General features: G+C 40.9%; 1 protein-coding gene across 1 annotated transcript in view; it reads left to right on the top strand.

The window, feature by feature from the left end:
- LOC120534504 (NACHT, LRR and PYD domains-containing protein 3-like) overlaps positions 1 to 21,060 on the top strand; it is a 76,496-nt gene extending 55,436 nt beyond the window's left edge. The window contains 4 exon segments of the mRNA XM_039762106.1: positions 3,275 to 3,472; positions 6,739 to 6,915; positions 19,197 to 19,370; positions 20,839 to 21,060. Of these exon segments, the coding sequence (XP_039618040.1) occupies positions 3,275 to 3,472; positions 6,739 to 6,915; positions 19,197 to 19,370; positions 20,839 to 20,992 (703 nt within the window). The 3' untranslated portion in view covers positions 20,993 to 21,060.
- The last annotated feature ends 6,857 nt before the right edge of the window (positions 21,061 to 27,917 follow it).

Below are 27,917 nucleotides of genomic sequence, written 5' to 3'. Positions count from 1 at the left end.
CCCCCGTGTTTGGTTTTCCGGATACACACTTTTAAGATTTTTTTACTCTTTGAATTGTTGCTATTTCATTAGTTTCACTTTTATTTCAGAACTTCTGTAAAAACAATATTTGGAATCTTTGGAGTCCCAATATGCTGAATCTTTTAAATGAGGTCAGTGAGACGTGTGTTTAATGACTTTGTACCATAATTCAGGATAGGTTTCTCTGTTTGGAATTTCAGCACAGACAAAACGATCGACATCATCAGCAGTTAATAATTGTTTTTGCAAAGTAACTAATAAATGCATGTGAGGTAAACCCCATTTTTGAAATTCTCTGACTTAAACTTCAAAACCTTACAATATTTACATACATGCCTTTTTGTTATTTCTCCGAGTAATAATTTATCTTTTTTGCGCTAATGCAATGTTTACTGTCTTTGTTTTGACACTGTCGTTTTTTTCTGCTTTTATATTCTGTATCTTGCTCTGCATGTGCTTCATGCCTATGTTTTTTTTCAGTCTTTTGAATTCCAGTTTTCATTATCTCTAACCTGCTCTGCACGTGTTTGGCCCCCTTGTTTTTTAACCTCTTTATGACATTTTACTTTGTTTTCTGCTCTGTCTTTTATTTCTGACCTCGCTTTATCCTGCTTTTTTTTCAATGACACCTGGTCCATGGTAATTATTTTCCCTTTTTCGAGTAATAATGTCCATTTGTTTGCGCTACTGCGAACTCTATCTTTCTTTTTTTTATACTTTCTAATTTTCTTACTTTCATATTCTTGAACTTTCTGTACATGTGTATCGTGCTAACGTTTTTATTTTTGAGCCTATCGAATTCCACTGCTTTCATAATCTCTAACCTACTCTGCATGTGTATAGCGCCAACGTTTGTGAACGTCTTTATGAAGTTCTACTTTGCCTTTTACTCTGTCTTTTAATTCTGATCCCGATTGGACGTGCTTTGTTTCAATTCCACTTGTTCCAGGCTGATAATTACTTTCCTTATTTTCTGAATTTGCACCTAGATTATTCTTTTTCTTTTTTGCTCTTTATTCTCTCCAATGCTTTTGAGTCCCTTTACTCTGAGCTGCTTTCTTCTTCGCTTAGTCGTCGACGTTTCATTTATAACGTTTTGTCCTTATACACTATATGCTCTGAGAGCCCTGGATCTGTGTGTGCTCAAAGCCTCCTTTACATGACTGAGTGTTTTGCTGCCTCTGGGCTTATTTGATATTGATTGTAAGAAAGGCGTGTCTTGCAAGAATCTTATGTTCCACGTCCCCGCGAGACGATCCTGGGACAATCTCTTGGCACAAAGTCTCATGTTTAAGGTCCCCGTGAGACTCTCCGTGGCAAGTCTCTTTTCTGATCACGTCTGGTCTCCCATCTTTCTCTCACAGGATTTTTTTTTTATAATAGAGAGATATACAACACACCTGATAGGTCTTCTTTATGAATTTATATTATATAAAATATATATTATATAATAATAGTTTAGTCTGGGTAATGAGTAACAAGGACTTGCTGGGGAATATAACAAAGTAAAAAGTACATTATTTCACCTAAAAATGTAGTGGGGTAAAAGTAGCTTTCAATGAAATTTACTAAAGTAAAGCACAAATAGTGGAAAAACTTACTTAAGTAAAGTAATAAAGTAGTCTTAATTCATTATTGTACACCTCTGGTCTTGAGTTAACTGGAAACATTTGGCATTTGTGGAACCGATTGAGCCACAATTAGAAAATTTTGCCTATTCAAACAAGACATAATCGGCTAAGTCTCAATTTCATAAATGCGCTTTATGTAGTACCACCTGCAAGTCTGTCTGATAATGTGTTGTCAGATAATCAGGGGTCTTATAAAATGTCCTGGACAAATACACTTGATCTGCCATCTTGGAAGGAATGTCCTCCATCACAGTGCCAAGTGTAATAATAATAATAATGATGATGATGATTACTGACATGACTGGCCCTTCACATTGTGACTGTGCTGCTCCTTCATACTCAGGCCACTCTCGTTCTTCATTTGTCTCCTGTCTTTGTCAAATGAGATCACGTCCTCCAAATGTGTGGAGCCTCTGTGACTGATGGCCTTTACTGTACACTGAGAATGTGTTTTGTTTTTTAACGGTTTATCTGAATATTTATGATATTATTTGTAAAAGTTTGTAAAGCCTCTCCCATCCACTTTCTGTCCTCTGGCCTTACCTGCCTCGTTTGCAAAAAGACAAATATGTGAGGAAACAGAAAAATCAGTCCTAAGGAAACAATCTGCGTTAAACTGTAAATACACAAAAATGGCAGTCATGTGACCCCCCAAACATCTTGCCTAGTCATGTCTGCCTCTGCCAGCAGATGGTGATGTCAGCACGTCATCCATTCATTGAACTAAATAGCCGAAGCTGGGAATGCACAGCAGTGGTCAGCAGCCACGGGGTTCACTTCAGAGTCTGCTCAGACAAAGAGACTTGTACCATCTCTGTGCCCAGTGGACTGAACTTTGGGATGCTGACTATTTGTAGAAAGTGTAAGAAAACTAAGCTCAATACCACTGAGGCCTTTATTTTACAGAAGTCAGCTGATCAGTGACACTTGTCACTATGTGAAATCTGAAATGGCCAAGGGCAGAAGTGTTCTCCCTATACATTATGTCCTTGATTTATAAAGTATACAGTATGTCTGGTCTTGACTAGTCTACTCCAAGGTGTCACAATAAACCCGACAGTTTGTCCTCATTGTCTACTCTGGATGGCATCTTGCAAGTCAGACAAAGTGTCCACATGTCCTGATTGGTGAATGACAAACAGAATTCTGAGTTTCTCACTCTGTTGTCACCAACTGTAACAGCTCTATCTGGACATTCATGTGGAGAACAATATAAGTTTAGGAGACCACTTTTCACCAGTCAGTGACAACTGTTGGGAAATTTGTTTGGGTTACTTTTGTGTTGTGTGGCTTCTGTGTTAGTCTGTCTGTTCATTCTCATGTCCTCCAGACCCAGAGACCCTTTGTAGTACATCTAGGGACTGTGGAGACATATCGTGCTTTTCAGATTTTTCTAGTTTCTGAAATCCTTTTCTTTACTTAGCCATTTTTATCGCTGCCCATTCTCCTACTCCCAGTTATTGTCTGATGTCATCAACCCATCCTGTTGCTGGTCTTCCAACTCTCTATTTCCAATTTTTTTTCTCTATCATCATTGTGGACGGCCTCTCCTCTCCCATCCTGCATGTGTGCCCAGTGAGACCAAACTTCTGTTTCTTACAATTCTGTGTTTATCTCCACAGCTTCAGAACATGTGGTCTCACCTCGAGATGTTTCTCAGCTCTCTCCTCAGTCCTTTCATCTCCAAACTCAAAACTGATTGAGCTCAATCTTGGTTTTAACAATTTAATTGGGGTAAAGAACAATAACCTAAAGGATTCAGAATGGACTCAGCTGTGTGAGTGGCTGAGCAGTGAAAACTTCAAATTAAAGAAACTGAGGTAGGTGAACAACAAGTATGAGCAACTGTGTGTGTGTGTGTGTGTGACTGTGTTTGTTATTTTGTGTATCTTCTGACTTTTTATGGCTGTGACTGTTTTACACCCACAACACAAACTCTTTGTTTAATCAGCACAGACTTCAGTGTCAGATTTGGACAGACAGACAGATGGACATGAGATGGACTCAAATTAAATAAATTAAGACAGCATTGTTACCCTGAGCCCCTCCACCAAAGTGTCTACTGTCATCATTCTCTCTCTTCAGTATTTAACTTTCTTTCTTGTCCCACAATCTCAAACTTTATTTTGTCCCCCATCCTCCATTGTCACTTTCAAACAATAAAGTTTGTTAAAAGTCACTAAAATAGAATAAGAAAGAGAAACATTGAATGGGGGCAGAAGAGCTGGCCAGAGTGGCCATGGAAAAACTGGAGCATGACTGAGATAAGAGACAGGAACAATGAGTGTAGGACATTAGAGATAAGGAGAGACAATAGAGAGAAGTGAAAACAGAAGAAAAGGAAGAAATAAAAACAAGAGGATGTGTCAAAGGATTAGGAGAGGTAATGAGAGTTGGACATACAAATGAACAGAAAGAATGGTGGACAGCAGCAGTAGGAATTAACAGCCAACCACAGAATGGAGTTTGCATGTTCTCTCAATGTTTGTATGGGTTTCTCCAGCTTCTCTGGTTTCCTTGCACAGTCCAAAGATCTTCAGGTTAGCTTTGATCGGCGATGACAAATTGGTCTGTGTGTGTGTGTGTGTGTCCACCCTTCAATGAACTTGCCACGTGTCCAGGTGTTGTTCCTGCCTTGTACCAGACACTAACTGATAACTTGGACAGGATTAATGGTGAATGATTTTGAACATGAGTCAATGATCTAAGAACAGTTTCTCTGCCCATGTAACCAGACTCTTCAACATATGTGACAAACTGTCTGCGATCAAATGAACAAATGAAGTGCCGCAACTTCTGAGGTTCTTGTGTATGTAACGTCATGCTTAGTATGAGTCACTGTGATCATTATTAATACTAGTTTTAAGGATTAAAATTTAAACCTTTTCTCTACCTGGTGTTTTATATTGATTATTGTGTCTGCAAGGAAGCTTTTTCTCCTGCGCTATTACAAATTTGTAGAAGGACTACAAAAAATGAGCTCAAAACTCCTGAGGCCTTTAGTAGATGTAGGGTCAGCTGGTCAATGGCACAGGTCAGTATGTAAGGTCTGGGTGACTAAGGACAAAAGTGTCACCTGTCAGTCTTGTCCTCACTGTCCATTATGTCATCATTATGTCCATCAGCCTAAACAGTTAAGTATCAAGATCTCCAGTGTCCAGCAATGATCCGCAAGTTACATGGCATCCTAGAAATCATACATAGTGTCTTCAATTCAATTAAATGTTATTGTTCCAAGAGGGAAATGTAGTTTTCATCAGGTTTTACAGAAGAGGCCATGATATGATGTTAAGGACACATAACAAAGTACACAGCCATCAAATATAAATTTAGTACAAATACTGTAAATAAAATATAGCAATGAGCATACTTCTTCTGGTAGAACATATTAGACATAAAAATTAAACCAACATTTAGGCTTAACTGATAAATGATGCAAATGCTACTGTGCATCTCATGATTTAAGCCTTTTGGGTGTTTATTAAAATCAAATTTATTTAGAAGATTAATATCAGTTGGAATGAAACAGAAATTGAACTGGCTGCTTTTTATCCTTGGAACCTGGAACCTGGAACCAATGGCCTAATGTCAAAACCTGGAATTGAGAATGTAATGGATGAGTCGTATCTAACAGAAGATCCTCTGATTTCTGCAATACTTGCTTGTTAAAGAGGACTGAGAGATTGGACTACTCAGACCTTGTTATTTTACTGCTCCATTTTACAATTTGGTTTATTCTTTATTTTTGACATTAAGATTTCCAGAGCTAGGCTAACAATGCATAAACACAGACAGACTCAATATTCTTTCTGAAAACAAGCTTTGGTTTGTAATTCACCAAGCTGATTACATAAGGACTGCACATTTGTCATTATTACAGTCGGAAGTGGAATGCATTGAGTTACCTGTTGCCTCAAATGATCATTTCCGCCTCCACCCCATTTTGACATCCTACGCTTGTAGCTTTGATCAAACTCATTGTGTCTCTTCAAAGCAGAAAGATCCAGAAGGAGCTCTGGTGCTGTGTCTGCACTCAACAGGTACCGACGCAACAGAAACTCCTGGTTGTATTGAATCATTCAGGTTGAATATAAAACTCATCTGTATAACAGAAAGTAAAGTGAAAAAGTATCACCAAATTAATAAAGAAAAAAATAAATAAAAGCCGAGACTCCATGACACTTCAGTGATACATATATTCCTTTTTTCCCTTCACAAAATTAACCTATGATTAAAAATTAATCACAACAAAGAGGTTGGGAGACAAAGTCAGAAAGGCGAGATTGCATTGGTTTGGACACGTGCAGAGGAGAGATGGGTATATTGGGAGAAGGATGCTAAGGATAGAACTGCCAGGGAAGAGAAAAAGAGAAAGTCCTAAGAGAAGGTTTATGGATGTGGTGAGAGAGGACATGCAGGTGATGGGTGTAACAGAACAAGATGCAGAGGAAAGAAAGATATGGAAGAAGATGATCTGCTGTGGCAAACCCTAACAGGAGCAGACAAAAGAAGAAGAAGGAAAATGACAAACAGACCTTCTGCTGGTCACCACTAGAGCTGCCATGTCCTGGGTGGTACATGGCAGACAAAACTTCCGATTTTTCATCCTTACCTCATGGACATCATTGACAAGTCCATCTTGTCACATGAGTGGAGGATGCCGTCAGTCTCATTTCTTTGATGTTCTTATCCAGTGTTGATGTCCACATGTCAGTTTGAATGACTTAGCATCAGTCAGTACAGCATTAAGGCAGGAGACACTGTCAGGTATATAGTGTGTAAAGGCCAGCACTGCCACAGACAGACGTAGGACACAAGTTCAAAGAACACAGGGATTTTATTTTCTTTTTCTTCCCTCATGGAGAACATCTTACCCGTTCCCATGAGTACATAACACAGTTCCAAGCACAATACAATACTGTTTTTTGCAAGGGCCCCGGCTGTGAAGAACGACAGTGACTTATGTTCACTCTGCATTTCAATGAAAGGTCAGAATACAAGTGGGCATTGAACCTTTCTGTTGTTTGTCCTTCTGTCTTTCTATGTCTCTCCTTATGTCCTCACTACTTTTCCTTCTCCTCCACAGCCTTACTAATTGTGGTCTCATTTCCAAATGCTGCTCAGCTCTCTCTTCAGCTCTTTCTGCTCCACACTCACGACTGACTGAACTGGACCTCAGCTTCAACAACAACATGGAGGATTCAGGAGTGGATCAGCTGTGTGAAGGGCTAAGGAGTGAAAACTGCAAATTAGAGAAACTGAGGTGAGTGAACAAGTGTGTGTGAGAATGTGTGTGTGTGTTTTTGCATGACTTTGTTTGTGTGGGTATGTGTCTCATGAATTTTATTTCTTATCACATTATGGCTCTGACTTTTTCTTTTGCCCATAATACAAACACTGTGTTTAATCAGGACAGACTGCAATGTCCCTTGTGGACAGACAGATGGACTTGAGGTGAACACAACTACAGATTTCCCTTTAATAAATAAATTCATAAAGACAGCATTGTTACCCTGAGCCCCTCAAATGTTGTTTTATTTCTTGTCTCACGTGCTGTCGATTCTTTATTTTAATCTCGTACACTCCCCTGATGTCCTCGCTAAAGTTTGTTAAAATCACTAAAATAGAATAAGGAGGAGAAACATGCTCAGTTGGAGTAGAAGAGATGACTAAAGTGAGAGAAGACAAAGAGGATTGGAGAGCTGGAGCTGGACTCAAGTAATGGATAGAAATAAGGAAAATAGCATAGCAAAGATAAGGAGAGACAAGAGAAGCAGACAAACAGATGGAAGAAGGGATGTATAAAAGAGGAGGTCAAGGCAGAGGATAAGGAGAAGCGGGATTGAAAGAGAAACAGGAGGATAGGTGGACAGCAGCAGGAGAAATGACCAACCAGCCATACACAGAAATAGAAGGTCACAGAAAGGAGAAGATTAGGATTGAAGACAGTGTGGACAGTAAGGTGTGAGACACAGGAAGTGACCATTATTATACCCAAGAGTAACTGAACAGGCCAACGTCATTGTTCAAGACATAACCCCAGGTCTACACTGGACATCGACATAAATCTGTCAGTGTGTTTAGTGACCAAAAGGTGGACACACACATCGTGCGCATTAGACATCCAGAAACACTGAGTGGATTTTAGGAAGGTGACCTCTTTGGGCATATCAGTGAGATACTCCAGTGTAGGGAGTAGCACACTCTTGTGTTTGTAACTCACACTTGTGTTTCTTGTGGGACATTTAAAACAAAAATCTCATCACAAAATAAGTGTAGGCTATCACATGACTTTCTGAATAATCTAGTATGTAAAGCCTTTTTTAGATCTTTTAACACACGTTCTTCACTGATGTCATCAGAGTTCCAAACCACCTACCTCACAAATCCTTCTTTTCTCATTTCAAACCTACACGCCTCAGTCAGGGGTTTCCTCAATGCCAGCAGACAATCAAATGGTCAACTTTATTTTTTATCAATGTATTTATTGAAGAAGTACTGCACTTTATTTGGGTTTAGTACACTTTGCTTTGTTGTATAATAAAACCATTAAGCACTGCTCTTGCTCATTTGTGTCCTTATTCCTCGGCTCATTCTCTGACAAGACTATTGATGTCCCAGTTTCAAGGGAGTGTTCCAGCTGTGGACAGTCAAGGCTGGTTAAGAGCATGTGCATCAAAGAGGCCACAGAGCAGTCACAGAATGGCTTTGAGTCAACATATTTCAATGTCTTTAAAATGGACAAGTGGGTGTTAGCGCAAAGCATCTACTAGGTACAACAAGGACAAACTCAGGTTGAAGCCTGACCTCAAATGGCTGGTCCAAGAGAAAGAACTGGGAGGACTAGAAAAAGGCTGAGCACAGCCTGAAGAAAAGGAGGAGAGAGGAAAAGAGGAAGAGCTGAGACAAACTTGGGGGACAATGCTGTGCATGTCACTGTGCGAACAAGTGATCAACTAGTAACCCACAACAAAAATCAAACATAAAGATGCTCAACCCAGCCTGACAGACCAGCTGGGCCAGTCTAATGGCAGAAGAAGCTGCTGTTCAATTCTTCTATACCATATTAAGGGGTGACTCAGGACAAAGTGACACAATGTGACTGTACTTTTATTTCATTTTTCATCATGACGTCTTAAAGAGTCTGAATTGAGATTTGATACCATGCAGAAGTGGCATTGCCAGATGTTGTTCACTGGTAGACCTAAGTGGGCAAGAAGAAGCATAGCACCTCAGCAAGTGTCTCCATGTACACAAGTGTTGACCCACGCATCAAGGATTTGAACTTAATGTGTGCTGCTATAGAGAGCCAAACTAGGAATCTGAAGAAAGGAGTGACATGTGCCTGTCTTGGCTTGTTGAATACAAGACAGACCATTGCGTTTTTGACCATCTGAAATAGCTTCATAGCATATTTGGGTGGTCCTGCTAGTAGTTAGGCCAGGTCAGTTTGGGAAGCACACACTGGTAGAGTGATCCTGCACCCACCACAAGACAAAGCAGCTCGGATCCCGGTTAGCAACCCCTCAAGCAGACACAGTTCAGTCCCACTCTCTGGAAATGATCATCTATCTGCTGTAACCAGGTGTTACTTTGGTGTCTCCTTGGCCTGGTCCCGCCGCTTGGTTTCTTAGCAATGAAAGATCCTGTGAGCCGCTTTACCTTTGGGAAATTGCTCCACATGGCCATAGTCCCATAGCTGATGATCTCTCACAATACAGGTAATGTGCCTCATTTGGGATCCCATGAGAAACTGCTTGTTCGATACAAAGTCAATCCAGTGGTACCCAAGGACTCTCTGAAGAGACACAGTACTGAAGATGTCCAGTCTTCGTCTCAGGTCACTGGATAGCATCCATGTCTCACAAACAGGGAGCAACAGGATTCTAAAGACTTTTTCACAGTTATCCGAAGCACCACATACCCCGTTCCAGCAACCTTATGACCCACCATGCTCTCTCAATTCATCTACTGAGTTAATAGGAAGAGTCACCAGAAACATGAATGTCGCTGCCAAGGTAAGTCAACCTCTTGTGAAGGTTGACATTCCCTTCGCAGAGAGACACTTGTCTGTCTATATGCTATTAGTGAGTTGCAGTAATCCAGGCATGACAAGATCAAAGCCTGGACTAGAAGTAGTGTTGTGTATTCAGTCAGATAAGGTCTGAACTTGAAGAGTGAATCTGCATGAAAGTTGAAATGTGGTCAGAGAAAAATAGCTGCTTATCACCTATTGACAATGAGTTGTACAGAGTTGGGGAGTTTAACAGTCTGTCTGGCCAGGATAACAAGAAGGTCCATCTTTCCCAGGTTGACCTGTAGATGGTGGTCCTTCATGTAAGTTAAAACACCAATAAGACATACAGAGACTCTAGCCGATACCATGTTGTCTTCAGGAAGCAACGAATGGTCCACCGGTGCATCGTCAGCAGAACACAGATATGAGAAACCATTAGATTGGATAATGGGGTCAATTGAGATGATGTAGAGAGAGAAGAGTACAGGACACAGCACGGGTCCTTGTGGAAGCTCTGTGCATGTCTGATGCACCCTTGAACTCTCTCCTTGCCAGGACAGATGGTGGGATCTGCCCAAGTTTTAGAACTCAATCTATCTATCAGCAGTCCTGGTGATGCCAAGTTCAGAGAGGGTGGTGCAAAGAATCTCGTTCTTAACTGTGTCAAAGGCAGAGGGGAGATCTAGAAGGATCAGGACTGACAACATGTTGTTAGCTCTAGCTAACCATAGCTGGTTGACAGCAATCAGTCGAGCAATCTCAGTAGAATGATTACTTTTGAAACCAGATTGCTTTGGATTGAGCAAACAAGGAAAGAAGAGACTTGGTTAGACACAGCACATTGAAGTGTTTTGGAAGGAAAGGTAAGGAGAGAGACAGGCCTGTAATGGCTAACTTAGGATAGATTGATTGTTGTTTATTTGAGGAGTGGGGTTATCAGAGCATGTCTAAACAAGGTAGGAAAGGAACTTGAGCTGAGTGAAGTGCTAATGGATGAGTGCAATTTCAGAAATAGGTGAGGGAGAGATAGCCTGAAGAAGATTTGAGAGGATGGGGTTGAGTGTTCAAGTAGTGGGGTGACTGGAGAGGAGGTTGGAAACATCAGTTGCAGAGAGTGGTGAAAATGTAAAGAAAGTCTGGTAATGCTTGGCAAGAGGAATGATGACTGGCAGTGATCTGACTTGACTGACTCTAAAGAACTGGAGGGCCTGTAGGTGTCATTTGTATTCTGTTGTCACGCCAGCAGAGAAGACATTGAATTTCACAATTATGTCAACTCTGTATCACAGATGTACACAACATTACATGACATTTGGACTAGGCGTATTGCTGAGACTCAAATGTACTGATGTGCTGACGTCATCCTTGTGAAAAGAAGAGAAATTGCTGAGAGTTTTGTTTTCTTTAGTGTGAAACGTAATTAAAAAAATACATTTTGCTCCTAAAAACTTTTGTTTTGGTTGTTGCTAAGGAACCATGCTGGAATTTTTAAAGCTTTTTTTTGCCTGCACATGAGTAATAGCAACTGAATGTTTGGGAAAGCATTTGGAAAAGTTACTTGTACTTGCTACTTGTTGTTGTTCTTGTTATTTATATTCACACTAGTGTTGGTGAGGCAGGGCAGTAAGCTGCAGTAGTTGACAACGGCATCTATGTAAGTAAATATCCAGTATCGTAGTAACCAATAGTTAAACCTAACTGAAGCAAAGATTCATTAGTGGGGAAAAAAGGCAGGCAAATGGCTGACTTCAAAGTGGTAAAAAGAAGGGCTCAGTAGTAAGTAAACAGGCGATTAGCATTAAGACAATGATCAGGTACAAACTGCTGTAGGAGCAGACAAGACAATGAGAAATTACTGTATGTAGCAGCGGATATTCAGTAAGCGAGTTTCTCGTAGTAAGAAGGAAAAAGTGTGAAATAAAATATACTACACTTTACAGTTCTTAGCAGTCAGGAGAGTAAAGCAGGGCAACAGCATAAGGGTTCATTAATAGGAAGGAATACAAATGGTGTGAGCAGAAAGCTGTTAAGTAAGGAATAAGAAAGGGAACAAAGTTTGGAGAGCTGACAGAAAAGTAAAGTTAACCTCACATGACAAACAGCAGGCAGTTGAGGGGGAAATTATTACAGGAGCTTAAAGGGTCAGAAGGTGTAAAATAACTGTAGCAGTTCTTTAATCTATTTGTTTGGTTTATTTTTTAGTTTGACTATTTCATTTAAATAATTCAATTTTAATTAAAAAAAGAACAGTTTCAGTAATCCAAAGTCAACTTTTAATAACAAGGCTAATGCAATACAAGTCCTGTTGGATATTGGACTTTTTAGAGGACAGCTTGGAGGAGCCGTTCTTCTATGAGGGCTACATGTGCAGGAAATGCCAGCTGATCCAGCTTCTCAAGCTCAGGGTCATTGGACTGGAGGAGGAGTTGCTTGGCCTGCGTTGTAGTAGAGAGTTGTCAAACCTGGCCCAAGGGTACATTAGAGAGATAATGTGCACCCCTAAGATGCTGCAGAAACTCGAAATCAGACAGGTTGAGATAGGTAGATCACAGTCATAAGGTGCAAGGTAAAGGGTGTATACTGTCCGAGAGGAATCAACCCCAGAATTGGAAATGTCAAAGCATTTTCAGGTCCTTGCTGACCTGGATGGGGTCTCTCAAGATTCTGAGGTGGTAGGTAGGTATGAGGATCCTCAAAGTGCCACCTCAAAAGCAGTTCCCAGAAAGAGACAGGTAGTGGTTGTTGGGCAATCAGTTATTAGGAGGAAGTTGAAAATGTGCTCTTTTCCAGGAATTTTTTTTTTTTTCTCTAAACACACCTTTGCACATTGTGGCCAAAAGTTCTAGTTTGACTTCATCAGTCTAAAAAGACTTGTTTCCAAAATGCATCAGGCTTGATTAGATACTCATTTGCAAACTTCATGTACTGAATTTTGTGGCCAGGATGCATTAAAGGTTTTCTTCTGCTGACTCTACCATGAAGGTCATATTTGTTCAGGTATCACTACACATCGTAGAACAGTCACAGCACCACCACTCCAGAGTCTGCTAAACCTTCCTGAAGGTCTTTTACAGTCAAACAAGTTTATTTTTTTTTAATTTTACCCTTTCTAGCAATCCAACAAGCAGTTCTTTCAGGTTTTCTTGATCTTCCAGACCTCAACTTGACCTCCACCATTCCTGTTAACTGCCATTTCTTAATAACATATACCTAAAAATGCTTTGCTATCTTCTAGTTGCCTTGGTCTGCTTTGTGAGCATTAGCTTTTCTTTTATTTTTCAGAGTGCTAGGCAGGTGCTTAGAGGAGAACATGACTACTGATTGTTGGAACATGGTTTGTAGATTGTGAGAATTTCTAAAGGTTTGCAATTTGCATCACCTGAGGTTTCCTAATGATGACTGTGAACAAGCCGTAATCCTCTGGAGCTAATGAAGGTCTAAGTCCACATCTCAGATAACTTGGGGTGCCCCAACTCTTGCATGGTGCTCCTTTCCCCTACTTATTGTACAAAAGTACTAGTGTGTTGTACCGTGTTAGCCATTATGAATGTAGAGATAAGTCAAGCAAAATGACACCTTTTATTGGCTAACTAAAAAGATTACAATATGCAAGCTTTCGAGGCAACTCAGGCCCCTTCTTCAGGCAAGATGTATAAACTAAATTCTGCCAATTTCAGTTTTTTCCTGATTCTTTGCTAGCCCGTCCTTGGCACAGGATACCAGGAGCAGAGCTGAGTTACACTGAGTTCTAGTTAATCTATGCTAAATATAACAAAAAAAATTGAAAGTAATACAGATGTGCTTCCATGACTGTTACTGCCTTTGTCATTAAACCAATGGGAAACACTATCAAACTCCTTATGGTGGTCAGTGAGGGAAAAGGCTTTTTATTTTTCTAAAATACATAAAATGATTTGTTTACTTGTGGCTGTAATTCAAGTTCAGGCTTTTCTCAGTTAGATGATCGACTCCATGCTGCTCCTGGATGCCACATTGTGCTTTTAGGCTGCCCAAGATGTCAGTGATGACCCAAAAAAACACCTTAAATGTGTTACATCAAAACCAGCAGAAATAAAATAAGCTAACATTGTGCATTGTTGTTGGAGTGCACGATTACAGTATAAATAGAAGCAAAGAAAAACCAGAAACAAGCTATGACTGACTTAATATATGTGATGAGAATAGAGGAAACGATTGAATATAACACAAGGGGAAATATGGTAATAATATGTGATGATAAATGATAACACATGCTTCTAGCATATTAAAATTAAAGAGTAATAATTACATTAAATAAAAATAATACAACAAAAAACATATATAATTGGGGACACAACTACATTTTACAATAATGGTTGGTCCATTACGTAGTCATAAGACTATTGGTGTGATGTGTTAATGTTAGATAATATACCTAAGATGATGCTTTGAAGTGAATAAAATATGTAAACAAGAATTTGGAGCTCATAAGGAAAGGCTGACATGGCGTTTGATGGGGTGCTCACTGCTTGCTGGTTTGGCTTCCAGTTACCCTATGATTCAGAATAAGCAGGTGTGACAGATGATTGAATGTGAGTCCGCAATCAGAGATTTCAGTTAAACAAACATCAGAAATTTCACTCACCTGCATGAATAAATTACTGACTGGTCAGCAGAAACACACGGCATTTTGGGGAAAAAAGTAGTGATCTAGAAAGAAAAGGAGCTGGGAATGGAGGAATCAGGGAAAGTGGAGAAGAAAAAGGGAGAAAAACTGAGAGCTTCAAATAAATAGGAGGACAGTGACAGGGCTTCACCACTAGAGGGCAGAGCTGGGCAAAGCAGAGGACTTGGCGATGTGAAGGTTTGGATGATGATGACTTGGCAGACACTCAGATGTCTTATAAGATGTGAGTGTGTGAGTGGGAGATGAAAGCATTTAATCTGTCACCTTTCCAGATGCCCCAATTGATTAGCCACTGAACAGAATCTGCCGATTTTCACTAAAAAAAGACTTCATCAGTGAAGGTAAAATGTCCCATCACCAAAACTGATATTTTCAGCCCCTGAGTTTTCTAGTAATTTAGTTGTAGTGCTCCCTTACGTGAGGTCCTTTACGTGTCTCTTTTTTTAATTTCTTTTGGAGCAAACTTCCTGCAGTGTAAACAAACAGCAGCAGTGGAGGCTTGTTTTATCATTGAACGAGAAGTGATTGGTATATTAGCCTTTACATTAAAGAAAGTGGAGTAATAAAATGAAAAAAAATTCATCAGAGGAGTCATCTTGTGCAAACAGAGAAACGACGAGAAAAGCTACTTTAAGGAATTCACACCTTTATTTTGTCCTTTAAATTAAAATGGACGCTTCTTGTGTTTGGACAGCATGCTTATTTAAAATACACAAATGTAGTCTTTTAATTGGAAAAAGAAAAGACACATTTGATTTTGCTGCTTATTAAAAAACATGTTTTTTTAAGATTTGTACTGTGTTTATTATTTGTTGTTGTGTGTCATGAGTTTTGGTAAGAAATAAATACTACATATTTAAAATGGTAATCCATATTTTATAATTACACCTCAAGAATGCTGAATGTCTAGCTGATACACGGAAGGAAAAAAAAACACCTATATAACTATAGTAAATGTACATTTTAACAGCAAAAAGCTCTAGTGCAATTGATGATTTAAAATGATTAAAACTTTTAAGTGCTGGTATATTTACATTTAAGCATGTTTAATTGCCAATATCAATTAATTGATTGTTTGAGAATATACAACGGCTTGTAATTACAAGAAGCATTTTATTTTGTTTTATGCCATATATATTATGGATAAATATTTTTGTATATATTTTATTAGTTAATACACATGTGTTTTAAGGACATTTTATTTATTTTAGTATTTTATGGTGTATCCAACCAGGGGACGTTAGCTCCCCAGAATGAATTCTTTTGTAATTGCAGCATATTACATAACCCAAAACTATACGCTACAGTGTCTGTTTGTTTGTCTGTCTAGGATTTTAAATCACCTGTAGCTCACAAACCGTTTGCCCAATTGACCTGAAATTTGGTCCACATATACTACGTGACGTCCACTATCCACTTTACGGGTGATGATTGACCTCCAAGGTTATTCCTGTTTTTATTTTCATTTTATTTTAGTGTAGAATCAACTCCCTGCATCGGCCAGCAGGGCGGCCATGCGACTATGCTTAGGGACGCCATTCTTATACCTACCACATTTTCCATCACTTCCCCTACCTCTTCATTTCTTAAATCATTCTTGGGGCAGATTGAAGACTTAAGTGCCAGCTTAAGTGAAAAATTAAGGAAAACATACTAAGGAATTGCAACACAAACAATGACTTAATCAGTTTTAACATGAAAAGATGCCGACGAAAGAAGATGAGAAGCGGGCCGCTAGGGTGGAGAAAAGAGGAGATGTTCAGGAAGCAGCAGGCGCATCAACCTCTGAGCAAATGAATGCTAAACGTACAGAGAAAGAGTATGAATGCTCAAATCAAGTGTATTCAGTGCAGTGCACTGTTACTGGTATAGATATAATATAAAAAGGCGATACTCCTCCCTTAGTGATACTGCGGTAAGAAATCACAAAGGAGAAGTAACAGTTTGTTTAATGATGGCTTATACTGCATAACAGACAAAGGAAGCCAATGGCAAGAATTCAGTTCAGGAGTGGGGGCCCAATGTGTAGAGTCTGCCATTTTCACCATTGCAGTGGAGGGACTTTCAGGATCAGATGACATTATCTCCCATCCATCTATCAGCATCTTCAATGGTGTGCCAAGGCTTTACACTCTTTCTTCATGTGCAGGCCCCAATATAGGTGAATCATGCCATTCCAAACAAGGCAAGAGAGGGTACAGTTTTATGTTGACTTTGACACATAGAAATAGTATGCAATGGTCCTCAGTCTGACTGCCCATTACGTAGTTGTGTCTGTCTGTCTTGTCTTATACTGCTTGACTAGCCTTTCTATATGGTGAACCCCTGTGCTAAATCTGACTCTGTGTCAATTGTGCATGTGAGTAGAAAAAGACAGATTTATAAGATACAGTATATTTATACAGAGTACAGTGACATATTAAACTTATACTCTTATTACATATGGTCACTGAACAATAAGCCTACAGAATTTCATTTTGTTAATAGAAAATGAACATTTAGCACCTGTGGTCTATAGTTTAATTATAGAAATACAGTTTAATATAGGACATAAGTAGTCTATGTGTATGGTTATGCAGGTGATTAATATAAAAAGTTTTTTAAAGTGATAAAGATAAAAAATAATGGAATCAGTATGGGAATTGGCCGATCAGCAAGCATGAAAATTGGTGATAGGTATAGGCTTTAAAAAATCTGATTGGAGCATCCCTAGTCACCTTAGAAAAAACTTTTTCGATCACAAGACCACAAGTAATATTATTATTGTTAGTAGTAGTATTAATAATAATAATAATAATAACTGCTGATGCATCTGGCACTTGACATTGAAACTCTGCTGCTCTTGCTCTTCATTTGTCTCCTGTCTTTGTCAAATGACATCACGCCTTACCAATGTCCGTGTTACTGATAGAAATTGGTATGCATTCATAATTTGAACCCACATCCATTGATGTTATCATTTTTAACATTTCGTATGAATATTTCTGGTATTATTTGTAAAAGCTTGTAAAGACCCCACCATCTTTAGTCCACCTCCTTACTGTCCACTGGTCTGTCCTGGCTATTATAAAACAGACATCACTGAAAAGGCAGGACATAAAGAAATGAGCTGATGTTGTGACAAATTCACACTGTGAGGACACAAATATGTCAGTCATGTCACTGTGACGATGTGGGTTCTGGCTCCACGCTCCCATCTGATTTTGGGAACCCTTGAACCCAACACCGTCGATAATGAAACCGAGTGAGCTAGTCAGTGAAGGCAATAATTGAGCATCTGAACAAGGGGATGGTTAAAAGTGAAAACAGTGCTTTTATTTAAAAACAGTCAACAAAATAAACAGTGTTCATGTAAAGTGCAGTGCTCCAAAAGTTCTTCATTAAATAATCCAATATAAGAACGTGGAGGTTAATATAACAATAAATAGAAAAAAACAATCCTTTAAAACGAGAGGTTAAAATCTTCTTTAGGAAGCAGTCTTTAAAACACTAACAAATCCGGTGCTTTTCTGGTAGCGTCTCTGTTAGCGTCTCACCTGCTTATCCCGTTTGGGCCAAGCAGCAGGCAAGACGCTCTCTGCAGCTGCCCTCCTCTACACACACACACGAGACTGGAGACCTCCCGAACCCTGGCTCCGGTATGGCACTCATCCCAGTCCCCGAGAACTTGGTTTCCCACAACGGCCAGGTCGCCCACGTTGGGGATTCCAGCACCAAGTCTCCCGACTTCCGCTGCCTTTCCATGGCCTCTCTGCGCCAGTCTCCTTCCCTTGGTCACTCCCGCTACCTGATCGCTCAGCGGGAGCGACATCAACACAAACACCTGGGTGTCGGCCTAACACCCAGCTTCCACGCAGCTGTCCATGAGCTCATTCGCTGCCCGTCCGTCGCTCTTCGCGGCTCTCTCTCTCTCTCTCTCTCTCTCTCTCTCTCTTTCACCGACCTGCTTCCTCTCCTGCTCCCGGTAACCTCCGTCCTCTCCTTTCCTTTCTCTCTCCATTTTTTTCCTTCCCACAACCGACTCGCGCTTCTTTTTAAAACGTGAGGGGCCATCACAGCTGTAGCATTAGCCACAGGAGCAATCACGAATGTGGGCGGTTCCTCACCTGTGCACACGGTGAGAAACACCCACATCGACGACTGCCCCGCGGCTCGCTACAACAACGCCCCCCTCACGAAGCCGCCTCGGGTTCGGAGATTATTTATTTAAAACGAATGGCCTTTTCTCAACGAGCTGTGGACCCATAACACCACAGTCACCCCAAACGTCCTATGAAGTCAGCTGATAAAGTGCCGTGGGTTTCCATTGCCATAATTTCGATCAGATCACTTATGGGCAGAGCTGAGAATAGAAAGCAGTGGTCAGCAGTTATGTGGGTCTCTTCACAGTCCACTCAGACAAAGAGGCCCTCAGACTACCTCTTTGCCCAGTGGACTGGACTCTGGGATGCTGGCAGTCCATTTGAAGTTCGTCCTCCTGCTTTATTACAAATTAACAGAAAGAATAAGAAAAGTGAGCTCAACACCACTGAGGTGTTTAGTGGATGGAAGTCAGCTGGTCAATGGCACCGGTCAGTATGTCAAGTCTAAATAGCCAAGGGCAGAGGTGTCACATGTCAGTCTTGTCCTCTATGTCCATTATTTCACCACTCCTAAAGTCACATCCTGTGTTTGTAAAAGAAAAAGTATCATAATCCTCTAATTATTGTAACATGAAGAGAGTCCATCCTAACAAACAGCAGTATATTAAGCTCCGCAGTGACCAGAATGTCTAACAAAATTAGACAAATGTCTACACATCCTGAGCCCTAAATGACATAGCTCCTTGTCCCTCCTCATGTCTTTTTCTTTATCTCCACAGCCTGTCTGATTGTGGTCTCACCTCCAGATGTTCCTCATTTTTTTCCACGGTCCTCTCTTCTTCACACTCACGACTGACTGATCTCTGGCTTAACAACAACAAACTGGGAGATTCAGGGGCTTCTCAGCTGTGTGAGGGGCTGTGGAACCCAAACTGTAAATTACAGACACTGGAGTAAGTAAACAGGGTGAGGTGTGTGGGGTTATGAAGTCACAGCTGATGGCCTGATGGACTAGCTGATTAGAGGGCACCGTATGGACTGACTGAAGATAGGGGAAGTACAGGCATTAGAACAGGAAGGACAAAGAGCAGTGAACAAGTGGAGCTGGACGGTGGTGACTGACAGGGATAATAACAAAGACAATGAGAGATGACAGAAGAACAACAAAGAAGATGAGTGTGAGATGACCTGAGAAAAAGAACATCAGAAAAGGTGGACAGGAGCTGTAGAAATAACAGACAGAGGGACAAGGATACAAGGAGGAGAGGTTCAGGATGGCAGGCAGAGTGGACAGGAGGAGAGGGTGGACAGGGTTATGGGTGTAATTTTGAACTAACAAAAAAGAGATTAGCCAATGTCAGTTGACAGGGTGGTGAGGGGACAGCAAGAAGAAACCAGAGGACAGAAAATTAAAGATGACATTAGAGTGAATAGGAGTGGGAAAGAAAATAATAATAACACAGGAAGTGACCACAGGTATACAGAGTGGTCAACACCATCTCACCTGAAAAGACCACCTTCTGTTGTGATTACTCAAACAGTACAATATAACGAAGGGGTGATACTTCTAGAAAAGTGTACCAAACAAATGTCACCCAAGGCAGCCCCAGCCCTAGGCAAGCAGGAGGCATCAGCCCTGACTAGGCCTCAGAAAGGAGGCCAGGCTTTTAAATTCAAGGTAAAAGTAAAAAAGACTCTAAAAGATGTGAAGTGTGTCTGACTAGAGGGAAAACCATGAAAACTTTGGCTAAAGCAGAGACAAGTCCACAAGTGTTTTTTTTATAAAAGACCAGGTTTATTAACAAAAGAGCCAAAGGGGCTGCCAAAGGCTAAGAACATTGAAAAGAGCACAATCTGTAAGAGATTCCGAATTTAAGAGCAAAAGGTCTAAACCCAATAATTATAATTAAAAACAAAAGAGCAAATTGCTCACAAAGATCACCAATCACTAGAGCACAGGTGGTTCTGCCTCTTGAGACCAAACTACAAAATACCAGGAATTTGAGAAAACTGTAAGACACACACATATATACTAAATAATAACTTAAATTGAATACAAATGACAGATAATATAGAATTTAACAAATAATAAATGAACAGAGCAATGTTATAAAAACATTGGGAAAAACAAGAAAAATGAAAAAGAACAAAGAAAATTAAAAAAAAGAAATTGTCAGCAGGAGGAGCCCTGGTCTGACTAGCACACCTTCACTAAAATAAAATGAAACCAAAAGGCTTTCAGAGGATGGTGACTGGACAGTGAATAGAGTGACCAGCAGGTCAACACACATGTTATGTGACTTAGGGACACTGAGGAGAATTCTAGGAAGTTGACCTCAGTGGCCACATCACTGGGATAGTACAGTGTGTGAGGTGGCGTCCTCTTATGTGTTTGTAACTCACACTTGTTTCTCATCACAGGCTGCAGTTTAATGACATCAGTGAGAAGGAGCAAACTCAGCTGAGGTTACTACAGGAGGAGCTGAACAAGACTGGACAGCAGGTGGTTATCAGCATGACTGAACGTGCTAATCAACTGGTCCCTGTGATGGTGTCCCCTGTCCATTCCCTATAAAATTCTTCTATTTGTTCTTTTATAATCTCCTCAGCTATTGTCCACATATAACAAACTCTCCATGTGTTCTTCTCAGTCTATGTGCTTCTTCTTTAAACTCACTTATCTTTCCCCACCCTGTCACCCTGAACTGCTCACCAAACTCCACAAGTTCAGACCAGAGACCCCTGAGTTTCACTAGAGAACCACATTGCGAATTGTCTTCTGAAACCAGCTGGCGTCACAAAGTCCACTGAGGGGAGCAGCAGAAGCAAATGCGGGTGGACAGTCCAGTTGTAGGGTGATGGAGAGTGAGGCCAATCCTGGCAATGGTGACAAATTCTGGACAGGCACCAGGTCATCAGATGTCAAGCTGATGGTGTTCTGAGCAGAAACTTCATAAAACTACTGCTCCTCAACATCACTTGTGTGTGCTCCATTTCTTGTTCACTGCCTCATTTGCACAAAATTCATGTCATCTTCTGTTTGTGACTGAACAGACTCTAATTTGGACTTATGTGACACTTTAACACACACAAGGCTCGGGTCTTCTTTCACTCCCTCATTTCCACTTCACCGTATCCTCCACTCGTTGTCTCTTTAGACAGCAGTGGCCTGAAAAGGTGAGTCATTTAAAAAGAAATGAGAGCAAAATGTAAAGATGGCCAGAACTCAGGCCTGCTGGTGTAGAAAGTGTGAGGGACTGCCACCCCATCCGTGGTTGGATCTCATGCATTGAATCCGATGTCGAATGGCTGCAGTGCCCAGCTACCTTAAATTGACTGAATGGGTTCAGAAAATGGAGGGATGGAGGAGACCAAACACAACTGGGAATTAACAAAGAAACTAGGAAATAAGAGGGATTTGAGAGTCAAATTACTGATGGCCTGGATGATGGAGTGTGAGACCTCAGCTTGAAGGTGGTCTTCTCCAGGACAGCTGGACAAGGAACAGATTGTGGACAGATGGACTTAGAATAGGACATAGGAGAAGAGATGGAGAGACAAACAAGGATTCAAGAAGAAGCGTTACAAGAGAAAGATGGTTGGAGAGATAGGAGACAGATGGTGACCAAAGAGGAGAGTCAAGATAGGAAAGTTGGAGACAATAAAAGGAGGAGAGATGGAAGTGGCCATTTAAAAGTGAAACAGTGGATAACCTGAATCATGTTAGAATGGAGGAGACAGTTTGATTTTCAATGTCAGCATCCTTCAAGGAGACATGATAGCCATTTGCATTCCCTTCTGTGCTGAGAAGTCAAGATCTTTTTGGACAAGAAGACCAGAAGACTTTCACTCTGCCCTGCCTCAGTTTTGGTTCAAGGGGATCCATGGCATGTAAGAATGTAAAGATGTGACGGTGGATGCCATCCTCTGCTAGAAAGAGGGGCAAAGTGAATAAGATAATGAAGGTACAAGGATGAAGAAGTGAGGGGCTGACAGTAAATATGACAGAAAGTGACAGCAATGTAAACGTCATGAAGAGTCACAGATTTTGGACTTGATTATTTCACTGAAGACTGATTGGAATGATGTTGGACCACCATAATGAGTGAGGATTTTAGGTAAAGCTTCCTCTCAAAAGATGATGCTGACTCTCATAAATTAAATGTCCAACGTGAAGAGACTCATTCTATTTTCTCCAGGCTGTGAGTGACAGTTTGACTACAATGTTCACAGATGTGCTCCTTTTAGGCTGCTACAGGACCCTCTGAGAACAGGGCTTTGATTGAATTCCTCCATATGATTAAGTCTGAGTGCTCAGGATTGGGAGTGTTGAGAGTGGGTATCATGGTGACAGCCAGCTGAGCTGGGTAATTGAGAAGTGGGGGTCTTTTAGCCATAAGACAGGTGAGTATTGAGGAGCTGATGAGGAGGTGTGAAGAAGACCCCAAATCAAACCAGCTCACTAGCCAGACCCTTGTACTGATGGTCCACCTAACTGCTTATACCCAGTCACCCTACCAATGCAACTCCACAAATCTCTCACTTTATTCTGCTGCTCAGATGTAAAGACTTTGTTTGTGATGTGTTACCAAGTTTGTTAACAGGAGTGCACTTCACTCTCTTGGTGATAACCGTGCTGTCGACACACACGTCTGTTACACAGTAAGGTCATCAATGTCCTCCTGTTATGACAGATTGCACATGTCAGACTAAATACCCTCTGATGTCCACTTCTTCACATTCATTGGCTCCTGCTCTACTATGGTCTTACAAACAGGCCTATCAGTGACAAGTTTGTAATTGTGAAAAGTCTGATATGTCCAGAAAGTACAGCAGACTTCAGAAACTAAAAGACACATCTGTGAAGTGCAAACAGTCCACCAGTCCATTCCTGCTGGACCTCACAGACTGGACATCAGCACAGGCCTACAAAGCCCAGGTCCATGAGATGAGTTATTTAGGGAGGACTATTCATCTCATAGATTTCACCCATCCATCCATTATCCAACCCGCTGTATCCTAACTACAAGGTCACGGGGGTCTGCTGGAGCCAATCCCAGCCAACACAGGGCGCAAGGCAGGAAACAAACCTCGGGCAGGGCGCCAGCCCACCGCAGGGCGCATCTCATAGATTTACTCTTTGGAATAATGGATGTCTATAAATAAAAAAAGCTGATTTCTGAACATTGGGTAAAAAAGGCAGCAACTGGATGAAATAATATACAGATTACAAACATGCATATATAATTATAAGGAGTTTGTCAGGAAATATAATATTTTTGTTAATCTTAAGGCATGTTTGGCTGTAATAAGAGGGACCCCTGTGGACATGTGGACACTTTGAAGGAGTTGTGGTGACTGTCCAGTAGAAACACTCAAGAAATGTACAGTCGGCCAAACAAACACAGAGGACATTTGGAGTTGTGGATGTATTGAGTGATTTTTAAGATCTTTAATGCTAGATGAGCACATCCTCACTTTTACAGTGGAGTTCTTCATTTGTAAAACAAGGAGACTGAAAAATAAAAAATAAAAAACATGAAAGATGCATAATAAATACAAACTGAATAAAATAAAGGAAAAGAGGACATAACTATGCAGGAAATTCATCACATTTATCTATATACATAAAAGTCAAGATGTGTATGTATGTTCCAGGATGACGTCCGAACGACTGGAGCGATTTTAATGAAACTTGGTACACATGTTTCTCAGAGGTCAACTAAAAATACTGCAGGGTGAAATAAGCCCTAACCCACCCCCTTCTGGGTAGGGTGTAGGGTGAAATTAGGATCTTGTATGCATGTTATCATTCAGTTGACACTCAGAACAACCACCAGAGGGTGAACTGGAGCCCCTCCCGGGCGACGCTGGGTATTTCAGCTAGTTAAATATAAAGACCAGAGATGTGCTCCAAGGATTTCAAATTAATCCTTATGATTTTTGTGATGTTTCATCCTAAAACTGTTCAACATTTTTTCTGAGTTACAAACTTCTATTACAAAACAGACAAATGTTGAAGTGGGTTTCGAAGAAAAACATCCGCATGGTAAACTACAAGCACAATAAAAGATACAAATTTTATTTTTAATTCACATAATTATATTATCATGTTATTATATACACAAAATTAATGTGCTTGAAATTTTTAAAAGATGATTTCCAGACTACTTCAGAATGTGCAAATACAAGCAATGCAAATTTCACCTTTATTTAAATCATTAAATCTCTTTTTATTAATTGAATTTTTGTGATAATATGTTTTTGTGTCACGTTGACTGGTATTTTTTCCCTTTGTTTTTTCTTTTTCTTTCTCCATTCTTCTCATGACCTCAGACTCCACACCACAGATACTGAACCCCACAATTCACAAACTCTTTATCTTCTGCCTCACTTACCGCTCCCTCCATGTCTGATCCTCCTCGTCTCTAATCGAGTGTTTGTCCCCACAAAACAGCTCTTTGTCATTTCTACATAAGATGAGACCCACATAAAATAAGCCTACAGAGTTCAATTGGCCATCCAACCAATTTCTAACCCACTCATCCAATTTAGGGTTGCTAGTACCTGCAATTGCATTACTGGGAAAAAAGAAGGAATCAAACCTGGCCAGGCAGTAATCTTTTACTGGATATCTCAAGCAGATGAAAACATCTCAATAACAAAGAACCTCCATGAAAATATAAAGTGTGCTTCTCCAAGTGCCCCATGAAGACTCTCAGAGGAGACTGCAGAGGTCAGAGTTCAGCAGCAGCCGCTTCTCACAAACTCCTCGGCCACCTTTAGAATCAGCAGAACATCATGTCATCCACTCAAACACAAACTACTCATTGGAATGGAAAGGCGAGCCAAAGTCAGGGATGCTGTGGGGCTTCCTTCTTCTTCTTCTGTTTTTTATTGGTGGTTGGTAGAAGGTCTAGGAAATGTCCAGCTCTCCTAGAGTAACTGCCTCTCTCCTGGAATCTCCTCCATGCCGTTGAGACTGTGCTGGGAGACACAGCAAACCTTCTGGCAATGGGAGGCACATATTGATGTGCCTGCCATCCTGGAGAAGTTGGTTACCTGTGCCAACAAACTCTGTAGGGTCTCCTCATGCTACCAGTAGTGACACTGACTGTAGCCAAATGTAAAACAAGTGACAAAACAGATGAGGAAAGTAAAATGTTAGTGGCCACCACCTGTTAAACCATTCCTGTTTTGGGGGGGTCATCTCATTGTTGCCCCTCTAGTGCAACGAAGCAGCTAAAACTGATCAATAAACCCCTGCTATGTAACTGACCAGAAAAATTTCCCAGAAGTTTCATTGACTTGATGCTATACTCTGATTAAAAAAAGCATCTTTTTAATTATTTTGAGCAGTATATATATATATATATATATATATATATATATATATATATATATATATATATATACTGTATATATATATAGTATATATACTGTATATTTAGATATATATTGTCACAGACGGCTGGGGTTCTTACCCGGCCGGGACACCTAGAAGGTCCGGAAGGTGGCAGTAAAAGCTTCCGGGTCAGGAGGACACAACCGCCCTGGAGCAGGAGAAGACCACAGGAGAGGAGGAGAGACTTTCCAACTTGTTGGGACCGGTGGCCACTGCCAGGGGGCACCTTAAAGCCTCCTAGAACCCTGGAGAACATTATGTCCGCCAAACTTGGCAAGATGGCGGAGGTGCTTGCCAGGGATGCTAGGAGTGCTTCTGGAGCAAAGGGCAGCACTTCCGCCACACTAGGAAGTGCTGACGGTAGATCGTCACCAACCACCTGGAGCACATTCGGGTGGGAATAAAAGGCACTGCCTCCCAGCATTCTAGGAGCTATAGTCAGGAGAAGGAGCAGGACGATTCTCCCCTAGAAGAGACAGGGGGCCAAGGACTGAGAGAGAGAGAAGGAAGCCCAAAGAGGGTTGATTATTGCTGTGAGCATTGTGTGTCATGTTTGGGACTGTGTTTATTTGATGTTAAATAAATGTGTGACTTTTTGAAAGATGTGGTTTCCGACTGGTGGTGTCCGGGCAAGTCTCACAATATATATATATATATATATATATATATATATATATATATATATATATATATATATATATATATATACTGTCAGAGGTGCCAGGGGCACCATGAAGGACTGGAAGAGGGCATGCGCCCACCTTGGATCACGTGGGGGCCGCCACTCTGGTTGCTTTGAGGGCCACGGGTAAACAGCTTTGTAGCTCCACCCTGTAGGGGCCCATTGTCACTGCCAGGGGGCCCCCCCATGCCTTTGGAGCCCTAGACCTCTGCACTTCCACCACACCAGGAAGTGCTGGAGGAAAGAACAGCAGGGACACCCGGAGTGCTTCCGGGGATGCAGCCGGCACTTCCGCCACACAGGGGCGTGTCGGCGGGTGATTGCCGGAACCCACCTGGAGCACATCCGGGTGATAATAAAATCGGCCGCCTCCCTTCATTCGAGGCGAGAGTCGGAGGCAGTGGACTGAGCTGAAGGAGGCAAGGAGGCAGCCTGAAGAGGAAAGTGAAGACGTTGTGAGGCCAGGACTTTGGGGACTTTGGGGGTTTTGTGGTGCACTGGACTATTGTATATACAGTATTGTAAATAAACGTGTTTGTGGGTGACATGAACGTGTCTGCCTGTCTGTGTCTGGCCCAGCATCCACAATATATATATATCTTCTCATTTTGTATTTTTTTTTTCTCAAGAATACTTGGAAGTGACATATCATGACATATCTAAATAAATCGTCAATAAATTTAAAAAATAAATGGAGGTTTAATTCTTTTGCCATATTTCCCTGCTCTACTACCAAACAACAATAAAAAAACAGAAGAAGAAGGAATAGCACTACTGTTGTGTAGTGTAATGGGACCTAAAACGTATGGACTACTACACAGTTTGGTAGCGCCTATGAAGCCAGGGGAGATGGAGTATAACCGTGTTGTGTAAGTTTTGCAAGCCCATTTTGCCCCAAAACCACTCGTGATAGCGGAAAGATACCAGTTCCACAAGCATAATCAGGGGGAAGGGGAAACAATAGCAAAGTACGTAGCAGTGCTGAAACGTTTTTCGGAACATTGTGAGTTTGGTAATTATTTGGAAGATGCACTACGAGACAGGTTTGTTTTTGGACTAAAGTGTGAAACTGTTCAGAAGCGCCTGTTGACTGAGAAAGATCTCACACTTCAGAAAGTAGTTGATTACGCAGAGATGGCAGCGAGCGATGTGCAGCAGTTAAGGGGTTCTGTTAAAGTGAACGTGGTGCTTTCTAAAAACTGTGACAAATGCCACCATTGCGGGAAAATTAAATCATACTGATGATGACTGCTGGTGTAAAGATCGTGACTGCCACCAGTGTGGAAAAAAAGGCCACACTAAGAACATGTGTAGGAACAAAACCAAAAGCAATCAGGACAGAGAAAGGAAATGGAAAGAGGGAAATCTTACTCAGAAGGAAAATGCCATTAAGCGAAATATGCAAAATAATAA

The sequence above is a fragment of the Polypterus senegalus genome, chromosome 8 (genome assembly GCF_016835505.1).
Source record: "Polypterus senegalus isolate Bchr_013 chromosome 8, ASM1683550v1, whole genome shotgun sequence".
NCBI lineage: Eukaryota > Metazoa > Chordata > Cladistia > Polypteriformes > Polypteridae > Polypterus > Polypterus senegalus.
This window is presented reverse-complemented; position numbering and strand designations above follow the sequence as displayed.